General features: G+C 42.2%; 1 protein-coding gene across 1 annotated transcript in view; it reads left to right on the plus strand.

Annotated features, from left to right (window-relative positions):
* The window catches only part of Pi4k2a (phosphatidylinositol 4-kinase type 2 alpha), a 38355-nt gene extending 19991 nt beyond the window's left edge, over positions 1-18364 (plus strand). Inside the window, exons 5-9 of the mRNA XM_004838609.3 lie at positions 6435-6496; positions 8826-8925; positions 10029-10162; positions 10804-10863; positions 15741-18364. Of these exons, the coding sequence (XP_004838666.1) occupies positions 6435-6496; positions 8826-8925; positions 10029-10162; positions 10804-10863; positions 15741-15902 (518 nt within the window). The 3' untranslated portion in view covers positions 15903-18364. The remainder of the gene's footprint in view (positions 1-6434; positions 6497-8825; positions 8926-10028; positions 10163-10803; positions 10864-15740) is intronic.
* The last annotated feature ends 441 nt before the right edge of the window (positions 18365-18805 follow it).

Genomic DNA, 18805 nt, shown 5'->3' on the forward strand with positions numbered 1-18805 from the left:
TGCGAGGCAGACATCGGCACCACTGAGCTAAATCCCCGGCCCTATACTCTTTTAAAATCAGAAAGTGTGAGTCCTCCAACTTTGCTATTTTTTCAGGATTTCTTTGATTAATTAGAGTCCCTTGAGATTTTATAAATTTTAGGATGGGGTTTTCTATTTTTGCAAAACCCATCATTGCAATTTTGATAGAGATTACATTAAGGGCTTGGGGTGTGGGTCAGTGAGCGAGAGAGAGAAGAGGAGAGAAGAGAGGAGAGAGGAGCAGAGAGAGAAAGAACACAGGGAGGCAGGCAGACAGAGACACAGATTGCATTAAATCTGTGGATCACTTTGGGTAGTAGTGACATCCTAAAATATTAGGTCTTCCAATCTGTGAACACAGAATCTTTTCACTTGTATCTTCTTTAATTTCTTTTAAGAATGTTTTATAAATTTTTTTTTGTACAAATCTTTCACCTCCTTGGTTAACTGCTAAGTGTTTTATCCTTTTGAAGCTAATTGTAAATGGGATTGTTATCTTAATTTCCTTTTCAAAAAGATGGTTCATTGTTAGTACATAGAAGTGCAACTGATTTTTGTGTGTTTGCTATATATCCAGCCACTTGGCTGAATTTTTAGTTCTAACATCTTTGTTGTGGAATCTTTAAGGTTATCATCTCTGAATAGAGGTAATTTTACTTCTTTTTTGATTTAGATGTCTTTTATTCTTTTTGTTGTTGTTGTTTTTGTTGTTTTGGTACCAGGAATTGAACTCAAGACCCTGGATTTGCAAGGCAGGCGGCAGAACCACTGAGCTAAACTCCCAGCCCTAGATGCTTTTTATTCTTTTTCTTGACTGATTCTTCTGATTAGGATTTCCCAGTAGAGTGTGTGTGTGTGTGTGTGTGTGTGTGTGTGTGTGTGTGTGTGTTACTGGGAATAGTCTAGGACTTTCACATGAGCTACATCCCCAGCCTTTAAAAAAAATTTTTTTTAAATTTTGAGACAGTATCTCACTAAGTTGCTAAATTGCCCAGGTTGGCCTTGAACTTGTGATCTTCTTACCTCAGCCTCCCAAATGCTGGGATTACAGATGTGAACCGCCACACTCACCTTTCAGGACTATATTGAATAGAAGTGGTAAAAGCAAGTCAGACTCCATAGGACACACCTATAATACCAGCCACTCAGTTGGCTGAGCAGGAGGATGAAAGTTCATGGTCAGCCTGAACAACTTATTGAGACACTCTCAAAATAAAATTAAAAAGGGGGTGGGGTGGGTGGGATGTAGTTTAGTAGCGGAATGCTTGCCTAGTATTTATTCAGTCCCCAGCTTGGCGGGGGTGGGGTGGGGGGAGTAATGGTTAAAATAAAAAAGCAAGCATCCTTCTCTTGTTCTTGATCTTAGTGGAAAACCTTTCAGTCTTTCACTATAGTTTGATATTTGTTGTCATTTTAAAAAAATACGGCTTTTATTATGTTGAGGAAGTTGTCTTGTATTCCTGGTTTGCTTAGTGTTTTTATCATGAAGGGAATTTGGATTTTATAAAATGATTTTCTACATCAAATATGATGATCGTGTGGTTTTTAAAATTGATTTTCCTATACTTAACTTTTTTTTTGGTAACAGGGATTGAACTTGGGACCTTTCACTTATGCAGGTGGCGGAACCACTGAGCTAAATCCCCGGCCCCTATACTTAAGTTTTTTGCACTCCATAAATAAATATTTGTTCTTGGTAGAAATGTAGCTTTTGTTGAGGATTTTTACATCATCGCTCATAGGGGATATTGGTCTGTAGTTTTCTTGTAGTAACTCTGTCTGGCTTTATTTTTAGGGTAATGCTGGCCTCATAGAATGCTTTTTTCTAGGTTCCTATTGCATGGAATATTGTTTTCCATCCTTTGATATTTTTTTTTTTTCCAGTACTGGGGATTGAACTCAGGAGCTTGAGCTTGCAAGGCAGGCGCAGTGCCAGTGAGCAAAATCCCCAGCCCTTTTGATTTAATCTGTATATTTTTTAATTAAATGTATTTCTTGTATACTGCATATTGTTGGGTTTTGTTTCTTGAACCATTCTGCTAATCTGTGTCCTTTGATTTGGGAATTGTCATTCACATTGACAGTTATTATTGAAAGGTATTCATTTATTACTGTGATTGCATTATTTTCCTGTTGCTGATTTCCTTCTTTTCCCTCCTTCCTGTGTAACTGCTCACCCTGTCTGATATATTCATTCTATTAGGGTTTTTTTTTTTTTTTTGCGTTGTTGGCTTCATTGTGTTTTTCTAGGATATCCTTAAGAAGTTTTTGTAGTGCTGGTTTGGTGGTCATGAATTTCTTGAGGTGCTCTTTGTCATGAAAATATCTTATATCTCCATCAATTTTGAAAGAAGGTTTTGCAGGGTATCTGAGTTGGAAGTTATCTTTTAGGGATTGATATACTTCACTCTAAGATCTCTTGGCCATTAAGATTTGTGTTGAGAAGTGTGCTCTAATTCTAAGTGTTTATGAGTGATTCTTTGCTTTTCTCTCATAGCTTTAAAGATTCTGTTCCTGTATTGGACTTCTGGGATTTTGATTATGATGAAATATAGAGAGGTTCTCTTTTGATCATGGTTATTTGAGGTTCTATATGCCTCACTTCTGTATGCTTAATTCTTTCCCAGGATTTGGAAAGTTTTCTGTTATTATTTTTGTAAACAGGTTTTTTATGCCTTTTGTTCTGTCTTGTGATTTTTCACTTACTCCAATTAATCGTAGCCTTTGTGTCATCTAGGAGGAATTGGATCCATTTTTCATGTTCTGTTGTTTTATTTAAGAGTACTGTAATCATCTTTGAAAGCATCCCTGTCTTCTAATTCTGATATTTTATCCTCACAGTAGTTGCTTCTGCTGCCCATACTTTGATTATAACCTAATTTCCTGGATTTCTGTTTGGAACCTTTTCATGGACTCTAACTCTCTTTGCTAAACTAATCATTCATGTCTTGTATCATTTTGTTTAGCTCAGTTTTTTATTAGAGTCTTCTGTAAGCTCCCTGATCGTTTTAATATCTCCATTATCTGATTAGTTATATCTTCTGTGAGCCCATATAGCACCTCATTGTTTTGATTTTTAAGCTTCTCTGTTATCTTTTTTGTGTGTGGTGGTACTGGAGATTGAACTCAAGGCTTCATATGTGCTAGACAAACATTTTACCATTGAGCCACATCCCTAGGCCTGTTATTCTTTCAAATAATTTGTCCCTGTGGCTTTTGCTTTCATTCCTCTTGAAGCATCATAGATCGGCTTTGGAGGAATTGAGAGTATTGAGAGACATTTTGTTGCCTTATCTTCTCATGTTCTTTTGGTTTTTTTTTTGGTACCGGGGATCAAACTCGGGACCTTGAGCTTGCGAGGCAGACGTTGGAACCACTGAGCTAAATCCCCAGCCCTCTGTTGGTTTTTGTTTGTTTTGTGCTTAGGTTTGCATTTGCTTACAGTGGAAAGATTTTGTTATTAGCATGGAGATCTCTTTGGTTGGTCTGCTTTTCAGTGATGTACTCAGGGAGGGCGTGGCTAACTATGGTCCTTTGGCTCTGTCCCAGTATCCCACCACCCCTGTTAATTTGCGAGGGTGGATGCAATGTAATTGGTCCAGCACCCAGTTCTCCAGGGGTGGACCTCAGTATTGTTAATGCCACAAAAAAATCCAGGTATTGGCATATAGAGAAAACATATTAATAGCAGCAACCATGCAACCCTGGCAGTACCAACTAAATCAACAACAGTAATATTGTCCAAGACAAACTAGATATTTACATACTGTAAGAACTAGTAATGTGCCATCCTTAACCCTAGAAAAGAAATTATAATTATAGTATATATAGTAAGACAAGACAAATATTATAAACAGCAAATATCTACTGAGTGTGATAACTATGCCTCTACTAATGATAGAAAAGAATTTAATAGTAGTAACAGAGTTACCTATCTGAAGATGAATAAAGCTTAATGGTTATACTATTTTGTTTTGGGGGTTTATTTTTTTGATACCGGGGATCGAACTCAGGACCTTGTGCTTTCGAGGCAGGTGGCAGAACCACTGAGCTAAATCCCGGGCCCAGTGGTTATACTATTAAAGTTATAGAGGGCTGGGACTGGGAGAATGCAAGAAAAAAAATTAAACAGTAGGAGAAGAGAAGGAGGAGAGAAAAGTGAGTCAAAGGATCCTACCATAGAGTAAAAGGAAATTTATAGAATTAGATAAAGGTAACAGGAAAAAAATGAGAAAAGAAGGTAAAAGAAAAAAAGGGAGCAAAAAATATGGAGAATAAAAATAGAAACAAGTTTAAAGAAAAAGGAAAAAATAGGCATAAGAAAACAAGGACAAAGGAAAATCCCCAAACTCCTATAAACTGGTAAAGAAGAAAGAGTTAAGCTGGGCATGGTGGTGCACCCCTGTAATCCCAGCACTTCGGAGGCTGAGGCAGGAGGATCACAGAGTTCGAGGCCAGCCTGAGCTACATAGTGAGTCCCAGGCCAACCTGAACAACATAATGAGACCCTGTCTCAAAAAAAAAAAAAAGAAGAAGAAGAAAGAGTTAAGAGACAGAAAAAATAAAGAGTCCAAAAACAGGGGAAGGGCCGGGGATTTAGCTCAGTGGTTCCGGTGCCTGCCTCACAAGTGCAAGGTCCCAAGTTCGATCTCCGGTACCAAAAAAACAGGGGGCGGGGGCGGGGGCGGGGGCGGGGGCGGGGGCGGGGGGGGGGATCTCCGTATTTTGAATGAGTGGTTTCCTTCCAGGACTCCAGTTTCAGAGTCCAGCAAGACAGTTTAGTGGTTTTTTTGCCTGACCTAACAACCTGTAGGTTTGTGAGGTGCCCCCACTATTTCAGAGGACCCTCTCTTTACCCCAGGCTGTGGCAGTGCCTCCAATGAGACATGTTTAAACTGGTAGAGATGAAAGGCAGTCATACTTCAGATCTGGATGTAGGCAGCAGGGAAAGTGTTTGAATACATAATGCCGGCACTTTCAAACCTCCCTGTTTCTGAGCACAACTGGAATGAGAGGGACTGTGTTCTTCCTATTTTAAAACTTCTCCATGGATCTCTTTCTTTCTATCTCACTGCTCAGTCCCTGCCCATGGCTGTCTCCTGTGGCTGTCTTTCAACCAGTCAGTGTAGGAGGGCCACTCTAGGAGCCCTGAAGTAAAGTTGTTTTTTTGTTATTCTGAGTTCCAGATTTAAATAATCAGCCCCTTCCTGTAATAGCACCTGATGAGGTACTCTCTGGTGATATGGCAGGCACCCACCCACACTGGAATTTCTCTCTGGCTATTGCCTGCCTTGTGGAAGGAATACCCTTGGAACAAACCCTTTGCTGATTTTACAGTTCACAACAGCCATGTGCTCTGCCACTGTTTCTCCCTGGATCTCCCAGGCTTGGGTGCTTACCTTGCTTCTGGAGAACCAGGTTCCTCTCCTCACAAGCCATGAGTCAGGGATAGAATGCACATTGTTCCATTTTTTTTTTTTTTCCTCTGTGTTGTGGACCAGCTCTCCAACTTCTCTGTAGCTTCTAATTTTCCTGTCAGTTCCTTCCTGATTCCCAGCAATGTACTTCTAACTTTTCTCACTTCTCTTGTATTGTGTGTCTGGATTCTGGATCTTGCAGAGGGTGAATTTTGCTGCTGATTACCACTCTGTCATTTTCCTCTTCTCTGCCTTTTATTTTCTTAAAACATAATTATTTTAATCTTGAACATCTTTTAAAGTCTAAGTAAGATATTTCCTTATGTGGGAACTATATCGACAGTGTTAATTTTCTCTTATCTCAGTTTTGTTCATGTCATCTTGTCTCTTTGCGTACCTGGTTAGTTTTGGTTGTCAAATATTTTCTATCAGAAATTGTAGAAATATTTGAAGGTTTAGAGTATAAATTGTGTCTAAAGGATGAAATTCGCTTTTGGCAAGCAACTAGGGTAATAAGCACTGCAGGATCAGTTTAATTTCAGGTATTCAAGGGGAGCTTGGCTTATATTTAAGGTATAGCCCTTCAAGTGTCACCTTAAATCATGAATAATTTACGAGTCTCCTCTACCCCTTATCAGTGAGTACAATTTTTGTCTTTCTAACTTTATAAAACTATTAGAACACTGTTCTACTTCTCAGCCTCTAGCTGCAACTACCGGCTGCTTCCCAAATCAGCAGATGGTTTAGGGGAGAAGAAGCCAGAAATACTTGGATCCTCTTTCTGGATTTTCTTTCTTTCCCATTTCTTGACTCTTAAATTCGTATGATCTTACTAAAACCAACAATGCTTTTAAGAGATTTCAGAATATTTTATCTAGCTTTTGTAGTTGTTCTCAGTAGAAAGGTTGATTCAGTTGTCCACAACATCTAGTCTACCACAATGAAAATTAAAAGTCACTCCTATTTTTTCTGCTAACTTTATATTTCTGTTCACAGATCGAGGCAACGACAATTGGCTGATTAAATATGACTGTCCAATGGATAGTTCTACCTCTCGGGTAAGAGATTTCTGTGTTTCAAAGAAGAGGATAGAAGCCGGGCATGATGGTGCATGCCTGTAATCCCAGCACTAGGGAAGCTGAAGTAGGAGGATTGCTTCAAGTTCGAGACCACCATGAGCTATGTAATGAACTCATGGCTAGTCTGAACTACGTAGTGAGACCCTGTCTCAAAAACAAAACAAAACAAAGGTTAGAGAAGGATATCCTCATAATGAAGAATATACCTGTAATATGGAAACACACAAGTCAAGAATGGTGGCATGTCACTGTAATCCCCGCACTATTAGGCTGAGGCAGAAGGATTTTGTGTTTGAGCCCAGCTTGGGCAATTTAGTGACTTTGTGAGACTCTGACTCTGTCTCAAAATAAAAAGGTCTGGGGCCGGGGATTTAGCTCAGTAGTGCTGCGCCTGCCTTGCAAGCTCAGGTCCTGAGTTCGATCCCTAGTACCAGAAAAAAAAAGAACAAGCCACACACATAAATGATCACATAAGTTCAGATTTAGGTCACATAAGTTCAGAAGAATCAGGGAAGCACAGTGTTGAAAATTAATAGCTTAATGTTTGGTATAGTTTTTCTCAATGTGTGTTTTAAAGAACATCCTACTGACTGATATTAATAGGAGTAGCATGAAGAAAAGGTCACATAAGTTTGAAACATTTTATGTACTTTATTCCTTTGAGCTTCACATTGCACAGTAGCATAGTAAAAGTCTGAGAAATACTACATGAAAAGAACCTGTTTGGTTTCATTTGACCAGGTGATTTTAACCATGGAACACTGTTCACAATAGACCACAATTCACAGAATTTAAGTTTAGAGAAATCTTCTACAACTTTCTTACTGTCCTGTTCCTCTCCCACCACCCTTCTCTATTGCTGCTCTATCTGCATGTCTTTTAAAAGTAGCAGGAAGGCTATCTGGAGGAGAGTGAGGTTGGATTTTATTTTTATTTTGTGGTGCTGGGGATGGAATCCAGCATTTTGCACATGCTAGGTATGTACTCTACCACTGAGCTACACCTCTAGCCCCAGTGTTTATTTCTTATAGGGATTTTGCTTCCTTCTCTAACTCTGGCTGTCGGATTTTGTGCTCTTCATTGGAAGAACTATGCTCAGTGGTAGAGTGCTTACCCAGCACATGTGAAGCTCTGAGTTCAACCTTCAGCACCACCTTTATACATACATGTGCAGATTCTTCAGGCCTTTCCCATGAAAATTGATTCATCACTCAGGATTTTTTTTTTTTTTTTTGGTACCAGGGATCAAACTCAGGACCTTGTGCTTGCCAGGCAGGTGTGGTGCCACTAAGTATATCCCCAGCTCAGGATTTTTTTTTTTCTTTGAGACAGGGTCTTGCTATGTAGCCCAGGCTGGCCTTGAACTTGTGGCAATCCTCCTGCCTCAGCCTCCTGAGTCCTAGGAATACAGGCGTGTGCCACCATGCCTGGCTTTATTTTATTTTATATTATTTGTTTAGAGTGTTTTGGAGACAGGATTTTGCTTTGTAGTTCAGGCTGGCCTTGAGCTCACTATGTAATCCAAGGTGGCCCCAAACTCATGTTGATCCCCCTTCCTCAGCCTCCTGAGTGCTGGGATTATAGGTGTGCACCACTATGCTGGCTAGGATCCCACATTTTTTATAAGGAATCCCAGGGGATTCTGGTACAGGTGTCTTAGAGCCTCAATCCTTGTTCTATGATGTCACCAGTGAACCCAAAGCATAGAGCCATGTATTGCTCATGAGTGTCCCTGATGTGGGCTGTCACAGGTGTCCTGCCTACTCTTTTCATTCAGCTCGTGTCTTTTTCCTCTTTATGAATCACTGATGCAGGAAAACAGACTGCTTTGTGCAAGAATAGTCAGCCAACTGTTATCTTCTGTGGTTTTGTTTTCTCACTGGAAAATGTGATCATTACCAGTGAGGTGGGGTCTGAGTCAAGATCCACACAAAAGGACCTTGGCCAACTAATATGGAGTTTTCTTTTCTTCTTTTCTGCTCTTAGGATTCTCATTGCCTTTCAGTAAGAGGAATGGCTTATAGTTATCTTTGTTTTTGTCATTATCCTTACCAATAACTGCTACATTCCAGGGAAGTGCTCCTTTTCCACAATAAAAAGGGGACTCTGAGAACCTTGAGTAAGCTAGGATAGAGGTGCCATAAGTGTGCCAGGTTCAGGTAACACAGAAATCAGTTCAGAGGGTAGCTCCAAATAAGTTGCAACAGGACTGTTATCTGAAGGGGATGAAATATGTTGCCTTGCTACTACTTTAAAGGCCCTGAGACCAATGGGCTCCCTCAGTAATTAGTCTCTCTTTGCTCTGCAGGACACAGACTGGGTGGTTGTGAAGGAGCCTGTTATCAAGGTGGCTGCCATAGACAATGGACTGGCGTTCCCACTGAAGCATCCCGACTCCTGGAGGGCATGTAAGTTTCAAGACCACTAGTCTGGCTCTACTCTTGCAAGCTGTCTTTTTTGGTACCAGGGATCGAACTCAGGACCTTGCAATTGTGAGGCAGGCGGCAAAACCACTGAGCTAAATCCCCAGCCATGATCTCTGTCTTGTCATTGTGAAATGGAGATGATAATATCTCCAACATAGCATTATTCTAAGAATTAATGAAATAGTGCTGCTCAGACTTTAACACAGTGACTAGCACATGGCAGTTCCATAATGTAAACTATTATTATAATTTTTTTCCCTGTATTATTTCTACTAGAGGCATATGAGTGATTAGAAATTAGAAGCATAGGAGGCTGGGGGTGTATCTCAGGGTCCAGCATGTGCAAGTTTCAATTCCAGCACTACAAAAACCAAACAGAGTGAAATTAGAAGCATAAAGAAGCCAGATATGGTGATCCGTGCCTGAAACCCCAGCACTCAGGAGGCTGAGGCAGGAGGATTGCTGTAAGTTTAAGGCCAGCCCGGGATACATAGTGAGTTCAAGGCCAGTCAGAACTACATAGTGAGGCCCTGTCTCAAAAAACCAAAAAGGGGAAGAAAAAAAAAAGAAGCATAAAAATGAGTTTTATCATCTCTACTCTTTATTCTTATTCTTTTTGAAATCTGTCTTTTCATGATTTGTTCTACTCAAATCTCCACAGATAAACTGCTATCAGTGCCCTGTCTTCCTTGTTGATATTCCCTGCCCACCCCATTATAACTGAGCAACTTTTGGAAAGGGAAAGAAATGTAAGTAGTGAGTCACAAGTTCCCTTTGCAGCACCAGTTTGCAATTTCAGAAGGACCATTTCAGTGTCTCAGTGGCAAGTAGTTGCTTCAGGATAAGCTTGCATCTTGGAAGGTCATGTAACATCTAGGAAAGAGCTGCCAGATGAGGTAAACATGGGTTTGAATACTGGTGCTTACTAGTCATGTAACTTTTATGGTTAACAATATTTGTTAGTTTTCTTTTCTGTTTATGTCAATGAGGAAGAGTCTCCTTTTGAAAGTGCCCTGCTAGGTAGAAGACACAAATGTGGAGGGACTTTTCCAACACATTTTGTTTTTGGCCTTTTCTCTTTTCAGATCCTTTCTACTGGGCCTGGTTGCCCCAGGCGAAAGTCCCATTCTCTCAGGAGATCAAAGATCTGATTCTTCCAAAGATATCAGACCCTAACTTTGTGAAGGACTTGGAAGAGGACCTGTATGAGCTATTCAAGGTTAGCCCTGGGTACCTCAACTGATTACTCTATAGAAGCCTATAGAAGCCATCCCTAGCTCTCCTGCCCCCAAATACTGAGGATTGAACCCAGGGCCTTTGCACTGAACTACATCCCCAGCCTTTTTTTGTTTTTTTATGTTGGTGCAGGGTCTCGCCAAGTTGCCCAGGTTGGGCTCGAACTTGGCAATCATCCCACATCAACCTCCCAAAGTGCTGGAAATACAGTCTTGCACCACCACACCTGGCTCCTAATGGTTCTACTTGGTCCTGACACAAGCCAGGAGGGAGTGACTAACATCTGATTTGAGTTAACCAGTGTAGAGCAAGGTTCTCACACATGACCAGCAGCACTTGGTTTGGATGACTTTGAAGGATGTGGGCAACTGCGATGGATCACACTGAGGTTTCATCATGTGGCTGCAGAGTGTCCACAGAGCTCAGAGTTTGAGTTGGAAAACAAAATACTTTCTTCTCTGTTTCCTCATCTGTAAAGGTGGGCTTTGTTAGGGTGCTAGTTGACTTCACCAAGCCCTATAAACCTTATATAGGTTTTCTTTATTACAAAATTTCTAACTAGGGGAGAAAATGGATTTCTGTGAGGTATTCATGCAGGTCTGATCTCTTACCTTTCTTTTTCAGAAAGATCCTGGCTTTGACAGGGGCCAGTTCCATAAGCAGATTGCTGTTATGCGGGGACAGGTAAGCCTGGGACATCTTCAGATGTCTTTTGGGGATCTCTCTGGGATGCTCATGCTGTCAGTGTGTAAAGCTTGAGTCTTACACCCTTTTTAGTCTGTGCCATACATGTTTTGAGTCTACCCTAACAGATGGGAGAAGAAAGACAGCCCTTCTCAATCTCCCACTTCTTCCATGGAATCAAGTGGTTGGTGAAGCACTTAGTGTGTGCTTGTCTCTGTCCCAGGTGGTGGATAAGTTGTGGGTAAATAAACACAGTGCTCTCTCTTCTTAAGTTGCTCAAGGCAAGCTGTATAGGTTGGTGGTTAAGAACTGGTCTCTGGAGTCAGACCATCTTACCACTTAGAAACTCTGTGGCCTTGGGAAGAAGCCTCTGTTTCCTGAAGTAAGTTAGTAATGATGTTGCCCCATAAGGTTCAGTTAGTTGCTGCATGATGGAGTTGAATGAAGAGGTGGAGTGATGGAGAAAGAAAGAGCTTTATTAAAGACCAGCTAGCATATTGGAAGATGGTAGGCTCTTGCCTTTCAACAACTGTCGTACCTTTTGCTCTGAGGGAGAATTTTATGTGATTTTTTTTAAGGGAAGGTATGTGTGTCTGAGACAGGTGGGCACCTCCAGTGTTTCAGAAAGTGGCCTCTTCTGGAGTGTGGGCTGTGTATATCTTAATTCATTCACATAGGTCAGCAAGAGTTGCAGTCCAGTAGATCTAAAGAAAACATAAATGATCTAGGTTTCTGTGTGTGATTTTTTTTTTTTTTGTGGGTGTTTCTGTCAAGCACCCCTCCAGGTATGACCTCCCATAACTGGGGACTGGGGAATACTTTGGAAAGGAAAGTTTGTGCATTCCTAGGTAACTTTAGCATACAGTTGATCTATAAATAATAGGCTTCAGTGGGCAACTAATACTTAAGAGGTAGAGCGGGCAGGAGCAAAGAGAAACTTCAGAGAATTGGGTCTCAGTGGAGGGACTTTCAGTAATACTTTGCACAGTTGATGGGAGGATTACAGTGTTAAGTAAATGTAATGCCTGGTATGTGGTAAATACTCAGACATTGACGATGGTTATAATTTTGTTGTGAGTTACAAATTATACTTTCTTTCTCTGTATCACCTTCAAAGGGAGTCACAGAAACCCAGGATATTTTCTGTCTTCCAAAGCATAGTAAAGAACATGCTTGGAGAATGGCTCAAAAGCTGTATAGGCCACTGGCATTGTACTTACCATTTGAAGTCTTCCTACAGAGAGCTAGCTGCATGGCTTTTCAGGTCAGGGCACAAACTGGTTAGAGTGCCCGAGTTTGAAGCCTGGCTCTGCCATTTTCTGCCTGTAGGGTCTTGGGTAAATTACTTAGTCTTTCCTTCTCTTTCTCCATTTGTATTATCAGATTAATAACAGTACCTGCTTCATAGGTTTATTATGAGATAACTTATTCAAAACAGAAAAGTACCTACTGTATCAAAGTACGAAATCAATATGTGTTGGTTATTAAGACTGATTTCACGTACAGAAAAGTCAACTTCTCACATCTTTAAAAAATAAGTCTTCCTAGCCACAATTACACATTTACTTCTTTCTACCAGGAAGGAGGAGCTAGAGGCTCTCCTGCTGAGAGCACCTCTTGGCTTGCCCCAGTCATTTTCCCTGGAAATAGGGCAGTTAGAAGTGTTTTGTTCTGTTTTGTTTTCAGGGAAGATCTCTTTGAGATTTAGGCTGGTCTTGAACTCACTATGTAGCCTACACTGGCCTCAGACTCACAATGATCCTCTTGCCTCAGCATCCTGAGGGTTAGGATTACAGGTGTGGTGCCACCATATCTGGCAATCGGAGGTTTTAAGAGCTGCTATAATTACAGCTGCCTGAATACCAGTAACATGGTCTTCTTCCCTTTCCCAAGTAAAGTATGGACCCAGTTAGGTTGGCAGAATTTTTGGAAACCTTACAAGGTGCATGACATAGTCTGGTATTATAGAATTCAGTATAAAGGAGTAAACTTGCATCTCAGCTTTTTAACCATCTTCTCCAGTCTCAACTCAGTCCCTTGCCAACACCTTAGCAGCCTTCCTCTTATACCCTGATGGGTATCCTCTTATATCTCCTCTTATACCCTGAAAGGTGTAAGGGAGGTTGGGAGTAGTGCAGTTTTATCTTTCTTTCCACCTTGGGTTCGTAATGTCTTCAGAGGGCCTTTTGGCATCTTCTAATTGTCAGTCAAAGATCCATCAGCGTATAACATAAGCAAAGGAAACACTTAATTTGAAAATCGAAATTGCAGTTGGAGAACACAACCAAGGACAGACCTAAGGTGTGTTCTGGAAAGGCATAAGGGGAGGAAAACCTTTAAGGAATCAAGCTGAAAGGTAATCTGATATTGCATCGTTGTGTGGGGGGGTATCATTTCCTTTGAAACCTTTTTGATTGGTTGATGGGGGCTGCAGGGGAAAGATTGCAGAGTGGGGTTGTTCATAGCCATGATGGTAGGTGGCCTCTTGGAGAATCTGGGAGTTTACCTAGTCATGCACATTTTAGCCTGTTCCCCTTTCAAAATGACAGGGGCTGGGTGTGTAGCTCAGTGGTAAATCTTGTGTTGAGTCCGCACAAAGTTCTGGGTTCATTCTCTACCACCACATTTAAAAAAAAAAAGTCAGACATGAAGTGGAACCTGTTTGGTTTTAAGCAAGTTCCACATACCTGGAGTGCCTGCTTCCTAATATTTTATGGTTCCATAAGCATCGATTTCTTCCCAGTATGCAACTTAGCATTCACATATTTACCATATCTACTGTTCATACCCCAAAGCAAAGTGACCCTTTGTCCTGAAAAAAATCTGACATAGAACAGGAAAGAAGCTGTCTGCTTAGCTGAGTCAGTAGCCTCTCTTTGCAGTCCCAGCATTCTGGGAGGGTGAGGCAGGAGAATTGGAAGTTTGAACCCAGCCTGGACAACTTTGTGACTTAAAACTTGTCTCCAAAAAAAAAAAATTTTTTTTTTTCTTTTAAATAGGGCTGGGGATGTAGCTCAGTGCCAAGGCCCTGGATTCAATCCCTAGTACGTGGGTCGGGGGGATCCAAATAAAAAATTTTATTGAGGCCAGCCACAGTGTGGAGGCTGAGACAGTAGGATCAGAAATTGGAAACCAGCCTGGGCAACTTTGTGTAGGACCCTGTATCCAAAAAAAAAAAAATTCTTGGGCTTGGGTATAGATCAGTGATAGAGCACTCGGTTAGTATGCATCAAGGCCCTGCATTCAGTCCCCAGGAGTAGCACATGCCAAAAACTTTTTTATTGAAAAAAAATTGATGAGATAGCATTTAGAGAGCTAATTCAACTGAAATGTTGGCTTTTTAAAAAATACATCATTTGGGCTGGGGATTTAGCTCAGTGGTGGAGTATTTGCCTAGCACATGTGAGGCCCTGGGTTTTTTTAATCCCAGCACCACAAAAAAATCATCTTTGTAGGACAATTAGAAAATAAGGATAGATAACTATAGACAGTTAAAATCACTTGTAATTCCTAGAGACTCAGATTTGATCATTGCCAACTTTTGGCTTTTTTTTTTCTCTAAGCAGATAGATAGGAAGGTAAAATTGTAGAAATAAAGGTGGGGGTGGTCACAATCTAATTCTGGTTCCATTTCTCCTTTCCTTTCCAGCTAACAACAATATTGTGATCAACTTTCTGTGCCAGTACATTTGTTTCTATATATTTTAATTTCTTTTTCCTTTCTTTTTTGTTTTTTATCTCTTAAATTAACTAGTTTACATCATTTTCACTGTTAGAAATAATACTGTATTGTATTTTTTTTATTTTTTTTTGGTACCAGGGATCGAACTCGGGTCCTTGCACTTGTGCAGCAGGCGGCGAAACCACTGAGCTAAATCCCCGGCTGTATTGTATTTTAAAAAATTAAATATTTTATGCATATCCATGATTATTTCCCTATTCCTTGAAAATGGAATTGCTGAGTCAGAGTCTGTTCATTTTTAAGCTTTACGGCCAGGTTCCCTGTCTGAAAGATGTCCCACATTCTAGCCCCATAGCCAAGGAGAAGAGTGCCTATTTCTTTGAGCTCTCTTGACCTCTGAGTGGTTGTCTTTATCTTTACTAACTAGAAGGGCAAAAAATTCGGAGACCTTTCCCCTCCTCCTTCCTCTCCCCTTCTCCTTCCCTTTCCTTATCTTCCTACCCCTTTCCTTCCTTCCTCTTTTTTTTTTTTTTTTTTTGAGACAAAGTCTCTCTGTGTAGTTCAGGCTGGGCTTGAACTCATGATCCTCCTGCCTCAGCCTCCCAAGTGCTGGGATTACAGGCATGTGCCACCACGCCTGGCCTCTCTTCTTTTCTTTCTTTCTTCCTTTTTTTTTTTGAACACTGGAGATTGAATCCAGGGCCATCACACTAAAACTACACTCACGACCCTTTTTTAAAATTTTGAGACAGGCTCTTGCTAAATTGACCACATTGGGGTTGAACTTGTGATCTTCCTGCCTCAGCCTCTCAGAGTGATAGAATTATAGATGTGTGTCGCCACACCCAGCTTTTCTTTTTTTGAGATGAGGACTTGCCATGTTGGCCAGGCTGGTCTGGCCTGAAACACTTGGGCTCAAGCTATCCTTTTTCCTCTGCCTCCTGAGTAGCTGGGACTATGGACATGTACCACTGTGCCTAGCTTCATTTGTATTTTTAAAATGACTAGAGAGATTTCCATTTTCTGTTTAGTGCCAATTTGTATTTCTACTGTTAAATACCTACTTGTCTGATTTCCCATTGGTGTGTTTATTTTTTGTTGGTTTGTAGGAGGACTCTACCTGCTGGCCTCTCTGCAGAGGCAGACTTGGAGCGCCCATGCCTTTCCCTCACCCATCTCCTTTTTCCCACTGCAGATCCTAAATCTGACACAAGCGCTGAAAGACAACAAGAGTCCCCTGCACCTCGTCCAGATGCCGCCTGTGATTGTTGAGACAGCCCGTTCCCACCAGCGGTCTGCTAGCGAGTCCTATACACAGAGCTTTCAGAGTCGGAAGCCCTTCTTTTCATGGTGGTAGCCCTTGAGGCAGGTGAAGGAAAGCCTGTGTGAGGTGCATACAGGCAGCCAGGCGCAGGGAAGCCAGAGAAGCCGGTGGAGAGCAGTGCCTTTGCCAGCCCTGGAGCCCTCCCTCTCTGCTCGCCACCTCCTTCAGGGCTTTCCCGCCCACAGGGAGAAGAAGCACAACCAGGGACTGGGAGTGCTCCTGGGCCCTGCCAAGTGCTGGGGACGCTACAGTTACAGATAAGGAGTCCAGGTGGTTAAGGAGGAGCAGCTCCCTTCCGACATCTCTTGATGGCAGACTGGGAAAGTCCCTCCTTCCCCGACGCCCTACTCCATTGCAATTCCCTGTTATATTCTGCATCAGAAGAAAAAAGCCACACATTTAAATGCTTGTAGCAGAATCCAGTTCCTCTCATATCAGAAACCTTTAATCCAGACTTAAATTTGCATAGACCCAGACATTTGGGTGCCTGGTAGTTGCTTACTTCCAGGATCAGAGATGTGTCAGGGGACCACTGGGTGGCTCACTATGCTGGGACAGGCAGAAACCATACTTCGAGTTTTTGCCAAATCTTCCCCTGCTCTTCCCATCAGTGTGGTAGTTGGCTTCTCTTGGCAGGTAGCTTTTGCTCTGCATCCTCTTGAACCTACATCTGCAGTAGTTTACCTGTCACTCAAGCATAGGTGGGAGTTATTCAGTTCTGTTATTTTTTTTTTCCATGATACTGGGGCTCAAAACTCTCGAAACCAGGGGTGCTCTATACTGAGCTATATCCCCAGCCCTTTTTATTTTTTGAGATAGGGTCTCACTGAGTTGCAAGTTGAACCTGCAGTGCTCCTGCCTCAGCTTCCCTTAGTTCTGCGATTATAGGCTTGCACCACTGTGTCCTGCTGTTTTTGGTTTTTTTGGTTTTTTTTTTGGTTGTTGTTTTTGTTTGAGACAGGGTCCTGCTCTGTAATTCAGGCTGGCCTGGAACTCACAGCAGTCCTCCAACCTCAGTCTCCCAAGTGCTGGGATTATAGGCATGCGCCACCATGCCTGGATGCTGTTCTAATAGGTAGTTAACACCAGCATGTGAAGGTGATCCACATGGCCTAGTGCATGCTGGGAGCTGTAAGTAATCTCTGGGGGAATTTATCCCAGCCTTGCTTCTTGAGTCCTAAGCCACTGTTCTCTAATTTGTTTATTGTTCTAAATATTTTTTCCCAGCTTTTTTTTTTACTTAGAAGTTCAGTTTAGGTTTTAGAATAGGTCTCTGAGGAGTGTGAGTAGTCTCAGCTCCTTAGAGGACATGATATATGGCCCTTGGACTTCTTTATGTGCTACCACTGCTGCTTCTGGAAGCAACAGGACTTATATTCTGCCTATTCCTATGCTCCCTGGCTTCTTGCCCTGGGCTGGTTTTTCCATGGCTTCTTGAGAAGGCAAGGCCCAAAGGAGAAAGGCCTTCATACTGTCCTCCAGTGCCTGCCCAGCTCAATGTACATCTTCTTGCTTACCCACCTGTCCCCCTTGCCAGGTGTTCAAGCCTTTTCTACACCAAAGCAAAGAATGGCCTCAGGAGGGAGTAAAAAGGGTGCCACCTGGGGCTGAGGGACAGCTGTATTCTTGTGCTGTGGACACTTTGGAGTTTTCTGGCCCCCTGTGATTCGTCAATCAGCCTTGAAAAGAAACTGTTTTGAAAGTTAGAAAAACAACCAAAGAAAGGGAGTAAGGACTGTGGCTGTGTGTCCTCTGCCTACCTGGCTTCCTCTATTCAGGAGGCAGAGCAGAGGCCTACAGCCCTCCCAGCACCTGGGCGGGGCCACTCCCCATCCATTCCAGCTCCCAGGAGCTAGCTTGTCCTGGGCTTCCACCCAGCTGACAGTAAGTCTCTGAGCACTAGGTATGCTTGCCTGTGGACAAAGTCACTGCTCCTCTGTGTGCCCTGCCCTGACAATCCCATCTAGCCTGCCTGGATTCTGGCTTGGGGAACCATATGTGAGAGAATTTGCCTTCTGAATGCAGGAGCCGGTAGGTTGCCCAGGTGTGTGTCGCTCCCCACAGACAGGTTTGTGTGAACCTGTTGGCAAGGCCCCCTGCCTGAAGAGGCGCTTGGTGTTTCACCAGCCACATCTGCACTGTCCTGCTCCAGATCAGCTGTGTAAGAGGGAGCCCGTCCCGGGCCTGGTGAGCAAGGGTATGGGGCATCCTTTCCTGGCCTGTCTTCTCTCTCCCTTGAAGCCTGTACTCAGGTTGCCTTGAATGTGGATTTTAGAGGAGGCAAGGACCCCATGTGCCAGGGCAAGCTTCTGGTGGTACTCCCAGAACAGCCCATCATTCTGGCAGCCATAGGCCTGTCCCCCCTCATCAGGGAGGGGAAGCTGGGCTGTGAGTGCTGCTGCCCCATATTGTTCTTCTAATGCACTGTAGAAACTGTATGTAATGTATTTAAATCAATGCAAATGTATGAATAATAAATCCAATTCTGACCTTTTTGTCCAGCTCTTTTTGTAGGAAGGAACACAAAGAAGGTAGAATGCAGTTTTAAGGACAAAGAAACCTATTTTCATGGAGTTGCAGAGACATGGATCCTGAGGCCACTTACCCTAGTAGAGGAAAACTCAGGTCCTCTTTCCCAAGTCCCAGTCCTCTGAAAACTAAGTGTTTTCACAGTTCATTTCAAAATCTGACCTGAGCTTATACTGATGTGACACTGTTGTTACTCATATGCATCCCCTGAGTGTGACTATTTATGGAAGAAATGCTAATCCTTCATGAGACTTTCTCCTACTAGGGACTCTGTAGTATTTGCCCTGACTGCTTCCTAAAAGCCAAAAACAATTCTGTATTCCAAAATCATTTTATCCCCAAGGGTTTAGGATAAGATGTCAATGTACCCTTGGGTAGGAGTGGCTTTTTTTCTTGGCCACCAGAGG

The sequence above is a fragment of the Heterocephalus glaber genome, unplaced genomic scaffold (assembly GCF_053883595.1).
Source record: "Heterocephalus glaber isolate CG9 unplaced genomic scaffold, H.glaber_assembly_v1.0 deba00001497, whole genome shotgun sequence".
Taxonomy (NCBI): Eukaryota; Metazoa; Chordata; class Mammalia; order Rodentia; family Bathyergidae; genus Heterocephalus; species Heterocephalus glaber.